General features: G+C 52.8%; 2 protein-coding genes across 2 annotated transcripts in view; one reads left to right on the plus strand and one right to left on the minus strand.

Annotated features, from left to right (window-relative positions):
- The window catches only part of BZW2 (basic leucine zipper and W2 domains 2), a 42439-nt gene extending 35748 nt beyond the window's left edge, over positions 1 to 6691 (minus strand). The window contains exon 1 of the mRNA XM_040965143.1: positions 6525 to 6691. Within this exon, the coding sequence (XP_040821077.1) occupies positions 6525 to 6655 (131 nt within the window). The 5' untranslated portion in view covers positions 6656 to 6691. The remainder of the gene's footprint in view (positions 1 to 6524) is intronic.
- A 382-nt stretch (positions 6692 to 7073) lies between these two features.
- ANKMY2 (ankyrin repeat and MYND domain containing 2) overlaps positions 7074 to 16204 on the plus strand; it is a 38858-nt gene continuing 29727 nt past the window's right edge. The window contains exon 1 of the mRNA XM_040964555.1: positions 7074 to 7213. Within this exon, the coding sequence (XP_040820489.1) occupies positions 7147 to 7213 (67 nt within the window). The 5' untranslated portion in view covers positions 7074 to 7146. The remainder of the gene's footprint in view (positions 7214 to 16204) is intronic.

Below are 16204 nucleotides of genomic sequence, written 5' to 3' on the forward strand. Positions count from 1 at the left end.
GAATCAAAGATAAAGCTGACACCCAACAGATGCTGTACTCCGCCTACTGACGCAAGGGCCTTCCCTCTCAGGTGAGGAAGGAGCAAAGGCCAGGATGATGGGGCCCCGGGACATCAAATGCAAGAGAGCAAGGGTGTGTCCTGTGACTGCTGAATGGAACCAGAAGGCAGGACAGCTCTGAGGCACTGCTCTGCACTCCCCCTACTCAGGCTTTTCATCCAGCCCAGTGGACAAAAAGCACCTCCTGGTGTACCAGACAGGCAAACCCATGGGACGTATTGGTTTGGAATAAAAAAATATAACAGGCCTTCAGGAAGCTCCTCGGTGGTGACAAGCTTTTATCCACCATTCCCTACTCCTCTCAACCAGGATAATCCTGTACTCATCACCCCACTGGGGAACCTGTCCAGACTGCACGGGCAGGCAGGTAAAACGTTCCCGTGTGCACACACATGTGCTGTCCGCCACATGCGTGTCTTTCACACTGAGGTTGCATACACAGCTAGGACTTGACGGGGCAGCACACGAGGCCACGAGACTGGAACCCCCGACAATGCTTAACGAGCAGATCATGCCAACCGATATCACCAAGGACAAACGAGGGCCCAGTACACCAAGTGCCCACCCTTGTCTGAAAAGGTTCAGATGGAGACCAGACATGGATCTGTTCACCGAGTCCACCACAGACGCCAATGAGAATCTCGCAGAGATCCAGGCAGTTAGGTTTCCAGCTGCCGGCCTTACAGGAGGTGGAACTCCCTGCCCAGAGGCAAGAACGAACAAGCACTGAGGCGCTGACCGTCTCCCACAGCCTCCTACAGACCCTGGACAGGGCGGCAGTGTAGGTCGCTGATCTGTAACTGGCCCTGCCACCAACACCCCCGGGCAAGCCGGGCCCTTGGCTAACTATGAGATGTCAAGTCCTTGGCTGAGGTCACACATTCCACTGCCGCATGGGAGATACAGTGGGGATCCCAACAGATGAGCCCTGACCCCCTGGAGCTCCAGCATGAGCCCACCTTCCCTCTGTCCTGGGACCTTCCAAGGCAGCCTCCTCACTACTTGCTCACTCAGATTTTCCAGCTTAGAGTTTGACAGAGCAGAGCATAAATATTAACATGAGCTCAGCACCTGAGAAACTAGGTAAGCAGGTGTTACCTCCCAACGCCGCCTGCTTCGCTAAACTCCCACGGGGGGGGGGGGGTGGAGCAGGAAATCCACTTATTTTTAGAGAGCAGATTTCACAAAGATAGCATCACTTTGCGACATAGAAATATTAGGAAATTTATGAATCTGTGGTTCCTCCAGTACTATAAGGATCCGGTTTTTAATTCGTTTCCTACAGAGGCCAGACTCTGACACACACAATCTGAAATTCACACCCCCTACCACCAATGTTACATCACTTTCCGGCAGCCAGCAGTTTCCTCTGCACCATCAACTCGGGGCTCCTTTCCTGTTTACAACCCCTCCTCCACACCTCCAAGTACTGTCTGCTAGGCCTCCCGGACTCTCCCCAAATTACAGGAATCTAACATTTAGTTTTATAACGCTTAACCTTGAGTAAAAGTAATGAAATGCGAAAACAATTTTTACATTTGACTCAAATCCACTGCTTCCCTAAGTATCAGTATCTCCAGAACCAAGGGAATGAATTTAATATCAATGAGACATTATTATCTTGTATACAAATCATTGCATTGGTTTTTGACATAAACTTAAAAAAAAATAAACACCTAATGCTGAAAGTCATCAAAAAACAACGAAAGCATTGTCCGTTCAGTGAGTCAAGCAAAGCCTTACTTTCAAAGAAGACACAGTTTGCAAACGCGACCGACTGAGCGTTTTTGGCAGCCTTCAATCAACTGGGGCCAAATTTAGCACAGGCCTAATCATTCCATTTTCCTCTTGGCACTCAAACACCCCAAAGATGAAACTCTGAAGAGCCCTGGATGGCCAGTGGAGAATAAACAGCACTCTTGGCTGCACCCTACTAATCCTGTAATTAAATATCCTTTAAGACCTCTTCAAAAGGCCTAGCGAGGCACACACCAAAGCGGCACAGAGTTACAAAGTCACAACAATCCGGGTCAAAAGCAGCTTCAGTTTAACTAAACCCAAAGTCAGAACCTCCCAGCGAGCACGTGGCGTCCTGCCCTGTCCTGCCCTTCCCAGCCTCGCTGCAGCCCGGCTCCCACCTGGCTCCAGCTGCCCGGACTCAGCATGCCTCTTCCGGGGAAGGCCTTCTGGGTTGGTTTACAAGGCACAAGAAAACCAGTAATTCCACTTCATTCATGGATTTTCTTGGTTGAATAGAGCCTTTTTACCAGGAGAACTGCCAGGAAGGCATACAGTAGCCAGTGCATCGCCCTAGGGAGGCCACCTCCCTCCCTGTAGGTGCCGCTGCAGCTGTTTTAGTACCATTTGAATGAGAAATTGCATAGACTAAGCCCCAAGTATAAAGAATATTTTTACACACATGGCATTCTTTTTTTTTTTTTACTTTGAATTTGATGGTACAATTATGTAGGGTCCGAAATCCCCCTCTAAGTTGCCACCCCACCACTGATTTCCCCATATTGTTACGATAGTATAGTTCTTAATGACAAGTTATAATCCCAGCAGGCTGTTGGTACATTGTATTTTTCATTTGTGCTAAAAAAGACGTTAGTTTCTTGGGAGCTCTAATATTTAATTTTTCTTCTTAAAAACATCATTATGGAAAATGTCCCAGGCACCTAGCAGCAGAAAGCACTGGGTCACACAGCTGGCCAGTGACAAGGCACCCTCCCAGCTTTGACCACCAACAATACCACTGAGTTCTGTTTCAACTAATCTCACTCCGCCCCAGTTCCCCAGGTCACCAATGATACTCGAAAAGCAAATCTCAAACACCATGTCATTGCCTTCGGTACACACTCCTCCTATGCCAATATACAGGGCACTAAAATTTCCCGATATCATCAATTATCCTGATAAACAGGATAAGTATCTAGGTCTAAAAGTTGGACATCAAGACCAGTACTCAAAGACCGAATGCTCCGCCAGGAACTCCTCTTTGTTGCTGAGGGATGCAGCACCTCTGGGGCCAGAGCAGCAGCAGTGAGGGTGGGTCCCAGTGCGAGGGTGTGAAATCCACATTTCTCTCCAAAAGCGCTCTCCAGCCAGATCCCAGCTCCTTGGAAGGAGGGATCCACTCTGAGCTATACCCATCCTGGCACTGATGCCCTCTTTCTGGGTTGTTTTTTTTTTTTTTTAAAGTCTGTTTTAGCAGGTGCAGGTTGCAGAGGATTACAATTCCAGCAGCTGGACGGGTTCTGTCCTCACCTTCCGATTCTGGTTCCAGGCCCTCCTCCCACGCCCCCAGGGAAGCCACCCTCCCAGCTATAGGTGGTTTCTGACTTCAATGGATCTTGCTTCACTCACTGCGGGGGCGTGGGAGGGGGGGTGGAGGGGGTGGGGAATCCAGGTGGAAATTCCTCTCTCCCATGAGAAAAGACCGGAAGTTGCCTTTCATTATCACAGTTCTACCCCATAACTGCACCTGAGATCCAGGTACTATGATTAGAACGTGGAACAGGCACAGATTAAAACATCAAGAAGCCTGTTTGCCCCGGTGATGACCATGGGGTGTTTTTAGTGCCACATCACCTGTCCTTGCCAGGGAGGATCAGTCGAGTTGGGAAATAAATCCACCTAAAATAACTTGGGGATCAAATGAACTCAACTCAGCATGTACTGGACCCAGCGTGGGTCACATCTGGAGAACTGGAGGCAAATCTGGCCTGGTTAATTCATAGAGGCCAAGGAGCCAGAGACAGAGGAAGGAGGAGCCCGCAGGAACCACCTCCATGGAAAACCAGAGAGAAGCAATGATAAGGCATGATAACACGGGGCAGGTAGGAGGCTGGGTGCCAGGAAATGGGAACGTTAGCCTCACACACCCCTCCACGCGGCACACAGGCTCCAGGCCTGCTCCTGGGGGTGGGGGAGGCTGGGAGAGAGCAGGAAGCAGGGAGCCTATCAGTTCTCGGAAGGACTCGGCGAGAATGGGAGGTTACTCCGGGAAGAGCACAGCAGAAACTAGGCGGTGAAAATTACTTGGACGGGCAGGGACCTCACCGGGCATGAGCTCAGCACCCGACCTGAAGCTCGGCCCCAGGGCACACGAGAGCCACCAACAGGATGGGGTGTGCTGTGCTTCTTCTCAGTGTCCCTTGAGCGAGTCATATGGGGAGGGGTGGCGAGGAGATGCTTCGAGAATCCACTGAGGGGGCTGGCGAGGGGGCCCAGGGACCGCTCCATTTGAGATCACGTGCCCAGTCAACGCACGTGGGAAGGCACCTGAGCGTGGCCCAGGCGCAGACCTGTACGCAGCCCCTTCGGCCTGGACCAGGCTTTGGTCTAGCCCACTCTCAGCCACTGGGGCCATTTTGGGTACAGACCAGCTAATGGAAGACTCTCTAATTGCTTTTCAAAGAAATAAATTTTGAAGAAAAAAAACCAGACAAATAGATCAGAGGATCCGCGTAGCAAAGGAGGGGAGACATGTTGACAAATAGTTGACATCTCAGAAACTGTCAGAGACGCAAAGATCAAAATCTCCTACTAGTGTCAGCATGCTCCCATTTCTGTGAAAACAAAATGGTGGGAATGTATGTGTATACTATTTACATAAACTACCTTGGGAATCTATGGGAAGAAAAACCAAGCATAATTCCGTGGGCGGTGGAGCACAGAGAAGGGCCTGGGCAAAGCGCGAGGAGCCTTCAGCTCCAATGGCTGATCCTGAGGACACAGCACCCACCACCCAGCTAAAGATCGTTCCCCCTTCCTGCCAGGCACACAGCACAGGAAGACAGTGAGAAGGAAAGACCAGCCAAAGCAGGTTCCAGTTCTGTGCCCACACTTCGCTGCTGGGGACAAATGTTTCTGTCATTTGCAGAAATGAAAATAACATTGGCCAATTCCCGGGTTGAGGCAACAATCATTGAATGAGTTCCATGCAGAGCATCTGGCAGGATATTTGGCACAGGCTGAACGGGGCGGTGATTTTTATCATCAATGAAACTTCTAATACGTTCATCGATCTCATGGGTCCACGCAAACCACTGGTGGAACCCATCTGAGGAACGCTCCACCTGAGTGTGAGACGCGACTTACCTGCGTTTCTGGGAGATGCTAGTCTTGTCTAAGCATTACCAAATCCACGTTTACTGAAGGCATGGATTCAGACGCATTCCATCCCAGCCAGGGGTCAGAACTAAAAACCCACACTGGCTCCCTAGCAGCCCCCAAGCCCCTCCCCAAAGTCCTGACAACTTGAGTGACGCGAACACGCGCGGCCTTCAAGACACCAGAGCCCCGACTTTGACCTGTGAGATGGGATTCCTGGCAAGAAGTCCCCAATTCTGCCAGATGCCCCTGAGGACTCCATGCCAAGTCAGCACTTCAGGAGGGCGCTGTTGTGGACATTAAGTTCCGAACCCACTTGCACCGGTGCTGGCAGCAGCATTGCAAGGGTTACCAAACACTGGTCTGGCTCACAGGCCTCCCTACTTGTTAGAACAGCCACCTCATTATCCAAACCATCATCAACACAGGTTTCTTTGTTATACACCGAGATGCATAATTTCCTACCATCTCGGGGTCGGGGGAGCCCTTGGGTCGCCCCCCTCCGGCTCTGTCCCCCACCCTTCACCCCTAGCCTCAAAAGCTTACAAAGCCTTGGTGGGGGGAGGGGAGAAGACTGGGGCTTAGCTTTGGGAGGGGGCAGGAAGTAAGAAATGAACATCTCTCCCATTTTTTTTTTTGTAAGAAGGTTTCAAAGCGAAAACCCGAGAAAGCTTTGGACAGCCAGGTCGCGCACAGCTCGGCGGGGCAGTGAGCTCGCCCCAGGGGCGCCTGAGCCCATCCTGAGCTCTCCTGATGGACACCTTGCTCGCGCGGCTGCTGGATCCGCGAGCTGCAGCCGTTCATTTCCAAGGCGGACGAGGGACGAGCCCGGCCTGGGAGCTACACACGCGCGCGCGCGCGGCAGGGCACGGATGCTCGGGTCCCCCGGGGTCTCCCCGAGGTCGGATTATTTATTAGCAGCAGGCTTAATCCGAGCCTATAAATAGGCAGCGGCGCGCCGACCTCGCCGTCCCCCTTCCCCGGCCCCTCGGCCTCCGGGCCCCGCAGCCGCCGGCGATGCTCCCGGGGCCGGCCACGCGGGCGCCCGCACAGGCCCGGGCAGGCGCTGACAGGCGGCGGCTCCTCAGCTCGGCCTCCGGGGGGACCCCACACCTCCACGGGGCTCAGCCACGCGCGGGACCACGTGCGCCCGCCACCGCCGGCCGCGCAGCCCGCCTCCCCGCCCGGGGCTCCGGCGCCCGCCGTGCCGCACGCGGCGGCTCCCGGGGCAGGAAGTGCGGCCTCGGCCCCGGCACGCGCTGCCTCCCCGCAGCCCCGAGGAGGACGACCCCGTCCCGGGCCGCAGCGACCGACCCCTTCCAGTCCCCGGACGCGGAGCTGCTGCTCACCTGTCCGAGGAGGTAGCGGCGACGCGCGAGGCCGGGAGGCTCCTGGCGGCGGCGGGGTCGGCGGAGGAGACGACGGCGTCGGCGGCGCAAGCGGCAGACAATGGAGGAATGAAGGACGGACACATTGACATAGACACACGGAACCCGGCGCGGCTCCGCCTCCCGCCACGCCCCGCCCCTCAGCCAGGACCGCGCCACTCCGGAGCGGGGGGAATCTCGACAGCCGGGAGGCAGAGAAGACGGCATCTGCACGCGTACAAAAGCCAGCAAAGCACACAGAACCTTCCAGAAGCATAAGTCTAATCGTGACGAAGTCTGAAAATGTCGGGAAAAGGCAGAAAGGGGTTGGGAACCTGCGAGAAGCATTTCCTGTTTTCCCCCTCAAGTTTTCTTCCATGTGGGTGATCCCGCCCCGGCTGCTCCAATGGGAGCCCGTCGCTACAGGCTCCTGGCGCTCCTCCCCTCGAGCCGGGCCAATGAGACGCGGGGGGCGGTGCTTGGCTCGGGGCTCGCCGGGGCTCGCCGGCCCGCCCGCCCTGAGATCCGGGAGGGAGCCGCGTCAGTGGCGGTGGTCTGCAGGAGCTGGGCCTGCGGCGACACCACCTCCAAGCTGGCGGCCGCGATGGTGCACGTGCAGAAAGGCGAGCTGACTCCGGAGGAGAAGGAGCTGCTAGAAGCCATTGGGAAAGGTGTGGGTGCGGGGCTGCGTGGGGGTGCGGGCAGCCTCGGGTGCAGGCCCGGGGCCATCGCGGCCTGCTGGGTGTCCTCAGGCGGCTTCCGGAGGCCGTGGAGCTGGTTGGAGGAGGGAAGCCCTGGCGTAGGAGGGGTGGGGTGGACGAGGGTCGGAGACTCGGGTTGCAGCTGACCTCGGCCAGCGCGGCCTCCGCGGCTTCCGGCGCGCGGGGCTGGAGCGGAGGCGCCGCTGCCTTCCCTCCCACCACCCCAGCTCACCTGCCACCTTGGCAGGTGCCGTGGGCGTGGCTGCTGCCCTCCTGGGCCTGCAGGAGAGGCGGTGCGTGAGGCCCGGGCCTGGCAGTTTCTCTGGGCTGGAGCCTGCAAGAATACACGGAGGCCGACTGGGTCCCCCCTGCTCGGGGTCAGGGACGTTCGGCTTGGACCAGCTGAGGCAGTCCCAGCCCCTGGTGATGCCCCAGCGCTCCTTGGCCTGCACTGGCTGGAGCTGTGGGCCGGGGGTCTGTACTGTTTGCATGGTCCTCGCTGACCTCTTGGGCACGCCAGTCTTGTTGGGCACTTCCCTCGATCCCTGCTTTCTTTGGTGGCTCCAGGGGCTCGGTTCAGCACGCCAGGACCTGCTGGACAGGAACAAGGGGGTAGAGGACTAATCTCCGTTCACCTGTCTCCCCTCCTGCCCCCCAGGAACGCGAGTTCTGATTCCTGATTGGCAACAGGCCAGAGCCTGGGTCATCAGCTGCTGCTCTCTTTGCAGTCACTGACCTAGCCGGCCGGTGAGCGGCCTCGGGCGGCCTCGGGTGGGTGTGTGGCACGTTTGCTCTAAAGCGGCTGTGAAGCAGGATCCACGTCCCTCTGCTCCAGCCGTGCTTGTTAAGTCGGGGGACAAGCAGCGTTTTTATCCCGGGGCTGTGGGGGTGCATGGGGGCATCTGCGGGGTGTGTGGTCCCTGTCCTGGACACATACTACTGAGGAAAGAAGGGAGGTGCAGGTGACGTCAGGGAAAGTGTGGGATGCCAGGCGACTGCCAAAGTGTTGAGAGAGAGGCGCGGAAACAGCCACGCGGAGCAACACTTAACCTTCTTATGAACCGTGTGGATGCCTGTAGTCTAGACTAGGGTTCATCCACCCGCCCCCCCCCCCCAGGGGGGGTATTTATTTATTTTAAGGCCAGAACTACAGAGAGATGGGGTGGGGGGACGGAGTCTTCCACCTGCTGGTTTACTCCTCACCTAGTGGCGGGCCCAGGCTGAAATCAGGAGCCGGGAACTTCTTCCAAGTCTCCCATGAGGGTGCAGGGGGTCCAAACACTTGGCCATTTCCTGTTGTTTTTCCCCAGCACAGCAACAGGAAGCAGGATGGCAAATGGAATAGCTAAGACTAGACCCGCATGCAGAATGCCAAATGCTAGCGTTGCAGGCAGAGGTTCTACCGGCTTTTTTTAAGTATTCTTTTTAAGCTGTACTGTGCTGAGACTGCATGGAGGAGGGTTAGCTCTTCAGGTCCTGTTTGGGCCCCTACCTGAAGGGCCCATCTCTTGATGACGTGGCCGTGGCCAATCTGTTTCTGCCGAGTTCTCCACGGGAAAACTGGGAACATGGTGAATGAGGCTGAAGGGAATGCAGGTAAAGCATTTCAACATCGTGGGAGCTGTGGTCATAACTAAGGGACTGTCCACTCTCCAGATTAGCAAACCAAGGGAAATTGGGCAACTTGCCAGGCAGAGAATTGGCAGGGCAAAGGTGTCGGTGGTGCCTGGGCCGAGAAAAATGAACCCGGTGCCAGAGCAGCTCATCAGCGTCCACTCAAGAGATAGCTTAGTTTCGGCAAAATATTATCTGCCCGGTTCATCTTTATTATTATTATTATTATTTTTAAGTCTAGCTCTCTTTAAGTATATTGTTTTTTTAAGAGCTCTTTGTTCCACTGGCTCACTCCCCAAATGCACAAAACATCCCAGATGGGGCCCGGCTGAACTCTGCCTGGGTCTCCCTTGTGGATGACAGAGACCCAAGAGCCACTGCCTGCTGCTGTCCAGGGTGCACCTGAGCAGGAAGCCGGAGTCAGCTGCCCTGCCAGCAGTCTAGTACCAGACCCAGACATGGCTGGTGGCGCCTTAACCACTGCACTGAATGCCAGCCCCAAAGCTCGACGCATTCTGGATGTTACTGATCTCGTGGCTTTAAGAGCTTTCAACTTACACAGTGAATTTTGTTTTGTTCTATGGCTAAATGAAGGTCAGGGGCAAAGTAGTAAAGTTTTATGTCTGTGCCCATGTGAAACATTATTATGCTTTATTTTGTTTTTACTGGGCAGATAATAATCTTATTTTTTTCCCCTCGTTTGATACATTTTCCAGCTTTGAGCACCAACAGAGTGCACAGTTTTTGTACTTTGAACTCTCCATGAATTTTGTCACGCTGGCTGATCCGAAATAAACTTGAACAATGTCCTGGGGCCTCCTGTTTGCTGGGAAGGAGGACTGACAGTGTAAGGATAACCCCACATTGCCTTTGGACACTTTGAGATTGGTTTTATTTTGTGGATAAGACTTTCCATGAAAGGGGTCTCCAGATTGTGTATTTGTCAGAGCTCTGAGAGGTTTCAGAAGGAAATGAGAAGTTGCTTCCAGCATGCCCAGGTGTAATATAGTGAATAGCCACGTTCACACACAACATTGAAGAGGTGAGGATTGAGGGACTGGCACAGTGGTATAGTGTGTTAATCCTCCACCTGCAGCGCTGGCATCCTGTATGATCGCTGGTTCTTATCCTGGCTGCTCTGCTTCCAAGCCAGCCTCCTGCTAATGTCATGGGAAAATAGCAGAGGCTAGTTCAAGTTCTCATGGCTCCTGCAACCACCTGGGAAACCCTAAAGAAGCTCGTGGCTTCTGTCTTCTGACCAACCCAGCTCTGGCCTAGAGGCCATTTAGGGAATAAACCAGCAGATGGAAGAGCGCTCTCTTTCTCTCTCTGACTTTCAAGTAAAATAAATAAATCTAAGGAATTTAAAAACAATAAAAACTGTAACTGACTTGTGTTCCTGATATAGACTGACCATTCCTGTAAACTTTGATCTTCTGCATTAAACACAAGAAGAAAAATTTCAAAATACATTGTACCTAGTTTCAGAGCATTAACCGAGCCAGGCACAGCAGGCTAGAGGTTGAAGTCCTCGCCTTGAATGCGCCAGGATCCCATACGAGCACCGGTTTGTATCCTGGAGGTCCCGCTTCTAATCCAGCTCCCTGCTTATGGATGACCCAAAGCCTTGGGACCCTGCACCCACATGGGAGATGCAGAAGAAGCTGCTGGCTCCTGGCTTCAGTTTGGCTCAGCTCTAGCTGTTGGGACCACTTGGGGAGTGAACATCGGATGTAAGATCTTCCTCTGTCTCTTCTCATCTCTATAAATCTGCCTTTCCAATGAAAGTAAATAAATCTTAAAAGAAAAAAGCGTTAACCATATGTTTCTGTTATTGATCTCACTGCCTGAAGTTAAGTCTAAACAAGAAAATAAATGCTTGCTAAGGATATTTGCATAGAACGCACAGTGAAACATTTGGACAATTTTATACTAATGTTAGTGAAGCATCATTGTAGGAGCATAAGTGCATATTTAAAGTGTACAGTTTTTATCAGCGTTGGCTTAGGTGTGCATAACTACAACGGAAGTCGTGAATAGCTCTGTCACACCTGGAAGATTCCTCAGGCCTCTGGTGCGTCTCAGCTGTCCTTCCTCAGCCTCCCCTCCAGTAGATCTTTGAGAGCTGGCCAATTTTATTGAAAGAGTTACCCATTTTTATTGGAAAGGCAGCTTAGATTTACAGAGAGAAGGAGGTACAGAGCAAAAGATCCCCCATCTGCTGGTTCATTCCCCAAGTGGCCACAGTGGCCAAAACTGAGCTGATCTGAAGCCAGGAGCTTCTTCTGAATCTCCCACATGATACAGGGTCCCCAGGCTTTGGGCCATCCTCTCCTGTCTTCCCAGGCCATAGGCAAGGAGCTGGATGGGAAGTGAAGCAGCTGAGACATAAACTGGCATCCGTATGGGATCCTGGCACATGCAAGACAAGGATTGGCCACTGAGCCATCGCACTGGCCCAGTCCTGCCCATTTTGCCCAGTGTTGAAGCCCATTTGGTTACAGAAGCTAACAATAGATAGCAATGAGTGGGGGGACTTCAGGATCTTCTCATGTGTAAATACACTATTTCAAATTATTGGCCAGACTGGGGAGTGTTGATTTTAATTTTATAATACCTTTATAGCTTTATGGTGATATCCAAATGTATGTCCCATATATCAATCTCTTGACGTTAAGGCATTGAAAATACTTTTTCATTTGTTAAGATTTTATTTACTCATTGGAAAAGCAGATTAACAGAGAGAAGGAGACACAAAGATTTTCCATGCGCTGGTTCACCCCAGGTAGCCACAGTGGCTACAGCTGAGCCGATCCAGTGCCAGGAGCTTCTTCCAGGCCTCCCACATGAGTGTAGCTCCTAAGGCTCAATGCTATCCTCTACTGCTTTCGCAATCCGTAAGCAGAGAGCTGCGTTGGGAGTAGAGCAGCCTGGACACAAAGCATGCTGATATGGGATGCAGGCACTGGCAGGTGGAGATGAGCCTGTTGAGCCACAGTGCTGACCCCAGGGCGCTTAGGGCTTTTATTTCAACGTACTTGTCAATAACAAATAACGAGGTAAATTGTGGATTTTTTTGTTTCTTATTCCTCACCCTGGGTGTCAGTCCTTTAAAACATCTGTTTTTTTGGAAGTCCCACTGAACCGTGGTGGAAATCTGTGTTGTATTGGAATCTCGTGGTTATCAGATGGGTTGCTGGAGAAAGCACTGTGCCGGGCAGGGCCCCCCTGTCCTCTTCGCTGGGAGCGTGTCTGCTTATCCTCAGCGGTGACCGACTGTCCCAGGCGAGAGTTGGCAGCTGTGACAGGGGATTAGCTCACGCTGTGGTGGATATTGACCCAAAAGGGCAAGATACTGAGACACACTGCAGGCTCACGATGTCCCCTGGTGAGAACAAGTCCCCAGCCTCCTCCGAGCCCTGCAGCATGCATGCCACTGCCTTGTTCTCTACACGAGGCAATGAGAATTTTGCAGCTCTTGGTCTCCTCTGTGGTTAGAACCAAGGGGCAGCAGCAGCACTCCCAAACATGTCAACCTGTTCTGTAACCTAGGGAGACAGGCTATTTTTTGTTTTCTTTTGGGTTGACCTGTCTAACAGAATTCTCGAAGAGAATTCTTTGCTACTAAGACTGATTCATTTAGGTGCCTCCAGTGAAGATAGGTGCTGGCCAATTATACATGCCTCCTTGTAGCACCGTTTCTAACCTCACACTAGTTGGTTCATTCTTAGAGCTTTCCTAGATTGAGGAAGTTAATATCTTATATTTCATTGCTAAATAATGCTTGAGAGCTAACACAGGACCGTAAAGAATCACCAAAATTAGGATTTCTTTTGTGGGAGCCATGTGTCTTTCCATGTGTGTACCCTTCCGGATCCTTCTGGCACATTAAGAACACCGAATCGGAAGCCATCACAGATGTTTTCTCGAAGTCTGTGTGTGTTCTCTAGACACCCACACTGTTTGGGGTCATTTTCTCGTGCCCACCCGTCCCCTGCTGAGTGCCGTGTGCTCCCCAGGGTCCATGTCCTAGGTTCTTTGCTTTCCACCCTGTGCCCTCCTGCAGTGCCCCTGCAGCTCCCGTCATCTCCTCCCTGAGCGGTAGGGCTGCCTTGCTCTCAGCCTAGTCCTTTGACCCAGCGCCGCTGATCCCTGAAACATGCTAGGAGTTCAGGGTGCTCTGATCACCACACAGTCCAAGCCAGGACTAGAAGCTTGGAGAACTTTCTGCTCGCCATCCTTTAGAAGAGGTAAAGGCTAAAGGCTGGTCCTGTGCGATGCAGCCTCCCCAGGGCATCCCTGAGCTGCTGGCTTTGCGGGAAGCCTGGAAGCTCTCTGGCCCTTCCTATAGACCTTGCACAATGTGGCTCTTCTCTCTGTCCAAGTGCATCCTTTGTTACATCCTTTAGAATTGACAGGTATTCAGGGCCGGTGCAGTGGCTTAGCCGACCTACGCCACTGGCGTCCCGTATGAGCTCCAGTTTGTGTCCGAGGTTCACCACTGCTCCAGCTCCCTGCTTATGACCTGGGAAAGCAGCGAAGGAAGACCCAAAGCTCCCTGCACCCTTGTGGGAGACTCAGAAAAGGCTCCTGGCTTCTGGCTTCCGGTTGGCTTTGGCAGTTGTGGCTATTTAGGGAATGAACCGGTGGATGGAAGATCTTTGTCTTTCCTTTCTAAAAGTCTTTTAAAAAGTTAATAGGTGTTCTTCAGTGAGCTATCCTAGCAGATGCTCAGACGCAAGCCAGGGCTCATGGAAACCCTGCCTTATGACTGTGTGTTCAGAATAAAGGCCACACCTGAGATCTGGGGCTGGCTTCTGGAGTTCAAGGGCAGCCTGACTAGCACTGAGCCGTGGATGCAGTGCTGCGGTCCTTTGGATGTTGGGGGGCGGGTGGGGAGGAGGCCCTGCATATCAAGTGTCAGAGAGTAAATCCCTGGGGCCACCACAGGGGTTAAGCCTCTGTGTGAGATGCCAACACTATATGGGGGGGGGGGTGTCTGTTCGAATCCTGGTTGCTGGTCCAGCTGCTTGCTAATGCCCCCGAGAAAGCAACCCAGGATGGCCAAGGTGCGAGAGATTCCAGAGACGCCCCGGACTCCTGGCTGAGGCCTGGCTCAGCCCCAGCCGTTGCAGCCGCTTGAGGGGATGAATCAGATGATGGGAGATCTTACTTTCTGTAACTTTGCCTTCCAAATAAAACAAATCTTTAAAAAAAAGAGTGAAGCTTTGAGTCTGCCAGGTGGACGTGTTGCAGATAAGTCTTTTTGTGTGTTCCCCCCCCCCCGCCTGCACTGCAGCACAATGCATGAATAATTTTTTTTTTAGTTAATTGTGCCCTGATGGATGTACGGCTGGTGAGTTATCCATCAACCTGTTTTGTCATGAAAGCCGCGTTTAAGACTGAGCATGGGGCCCAGCGCCGTGGCCTAGCAGCTGAAGTCCTCGCGTTGAACACACCAGGATCCCATGTGGGCACCAGTTCTAATCCCCGCAGCCCTGCTTCTCCTCCAGCGTTCCCTGCTTGTGGCCTGGGAAAGCAGGCAAAGATGGCCCAAAGCCTTAGGACCCTGCACCCATATGGGAGACCTGGAGGAAGTTCCTGGCTCCTGGCTTTGGATCGGCGCAGCTCCGGCCATTGCGGTCACTTGGGGAGTGAATCATTGGACGGAAGATCCTCCTCTTCTCTGTATATGTGACTTTGCAATAAAAATAAATAAATCTTAAAGAAAAAATAGACTGAGCCCGTAGCATGCTCGCTCTCCCCACAGTCCCCGCAGTGCTGGCTCGTTGTGGAAAGCTGCCCTGGCCATAGAGAAAAGGACCCTTAGTTCCTTGCAGAGTCGGGAATCCCCCTGCTAACCCGGCTTCTGCCAAGAGAAGTTGAGGTGCAGTTGCTTTCTGTCTGAATTCCTCCCTCCCCACAGTGCAAGGAACCCCACAGTGTAAGGAACCTCCCCACAGTGTAAGGAACCGGCTCATGAGATCCTGGGAGCTCCCCCAGCAGATTCCCCTTTGCTCTCGCTGCCGGGGCAGCCAGCAGTGCGATGGAGTGCATGGTTAGAACGCCGCGCCCTGCACAAAAATAGCCGCCACCATCCTCCAGGGACGTGTAACTCATGGACTTGACGTTTTCCCAACAGAGCTATTTCTCTGTCCAGGGCACGGTCCCCTGCGTCTCCCACTTGGGGTGAGGGGCACCCCGGGAACTTGGCTAGGAAGCAGATCAGGGACAGATGCATGCCAAGTACATTCCACACTCCACCGCGAACTTCAGGACCGTGGCTGAAGTGAACACACCCTTGCTCCATAATTGTAAATTTCAAGTGGAGGAGAAAGCCTCCTGTTTCTTTTCCTTTTTCTCTTTCTCTTTTTAAAAGTTTCACTGGAGAGCTTTAAGCATCCTCTCTCCCTCAGAAAATGCAGTGGCTATTTTCCTAGTCCAAGTAGACATCTTTGGCAGGACACGCAGCTGCCTGTATGTGCATGATGCTAATGGCACCATTCTCTTCCTGTCACCACCGTGGAAGACCGGAAAAACCTGACCAACCACACCAACAGGCCTGGTGGCAGCTCCTTTCCGAAGCGAGTTCACACTGCGTGACCGTCATGGTGGTTGTCTGAATTCTGGCCAGAGGAGACCTTGTACACAACACCAGTCTTAAAGATTTATTTACTTTTTTTGGAAAGTCACATATACAGAGAGGAGAAGAGATAGACAGATCTTCCGTCCGCTATTCACTCCCCATGTGGCCACAATGCCCGGAGCTCAGCCGATCCAAAGTCAGGAGCCAGGAGCTGCTTCCAGGTCTCCCTCATGAGTACAGGGTCCCAAGGCTTTGGGCCGTCCTCACCTGCTTTCCCAGGCCACAAGCAGGAAGCTGGATAGGAAGCGGGGCTACTGGGATTAGAACCGGCACCCATATAGGATCCTGGTTCATGCAGAGTGAGGACTTAGCCACTAAGCTACTGTACTGGGCCCACAACAGCAATCTAGAAAGATGACTGTCACCTGGGTTGCCAAATCAAGAGCTTTGTTGTAAACACGTCAGCTCCCAAGACTTAGAGCTTATGAATGGCACCATGCTGAGCACGGTTACCAGGGCTAGCACTGCTTTGGGATTTTAACTCACAGTGGTGATCGGGACTGGATGCCCTTTCAGATTTGCTCCGGCATAAAGTTTTTATGCTTTTGTGTCTGTTATATGACTGCCCCCAAATGAAATGTGGCCAAGTTAATATACTTGGAGGTCAGCGAAAGGAGGAGCAAGATGGAATATATTTTAGTTTCCATGAATTTGTTCCTCGGGAAAATTATTTTCTCAAATAACTATTATAGGGCTGGGTG

This window comes from Ochotona curzoniae, unplaced genomic scaffold, assembly GCF_017591425.1.
Source record: "Ochotona curzoniae isolate NIBS_2020 unplaced genomic scaffold, NIBS_Ocur_1.0 scaffold_3835, whole genome shotgun sequence".
NCBI classification, from domain to species: domain Eukaryota; kingdom Metazoa; phylum Chordata; class Mammalia; order Lagomorpha; family Ochotonidae; genus Ochotona; species Ochotona curzoniae.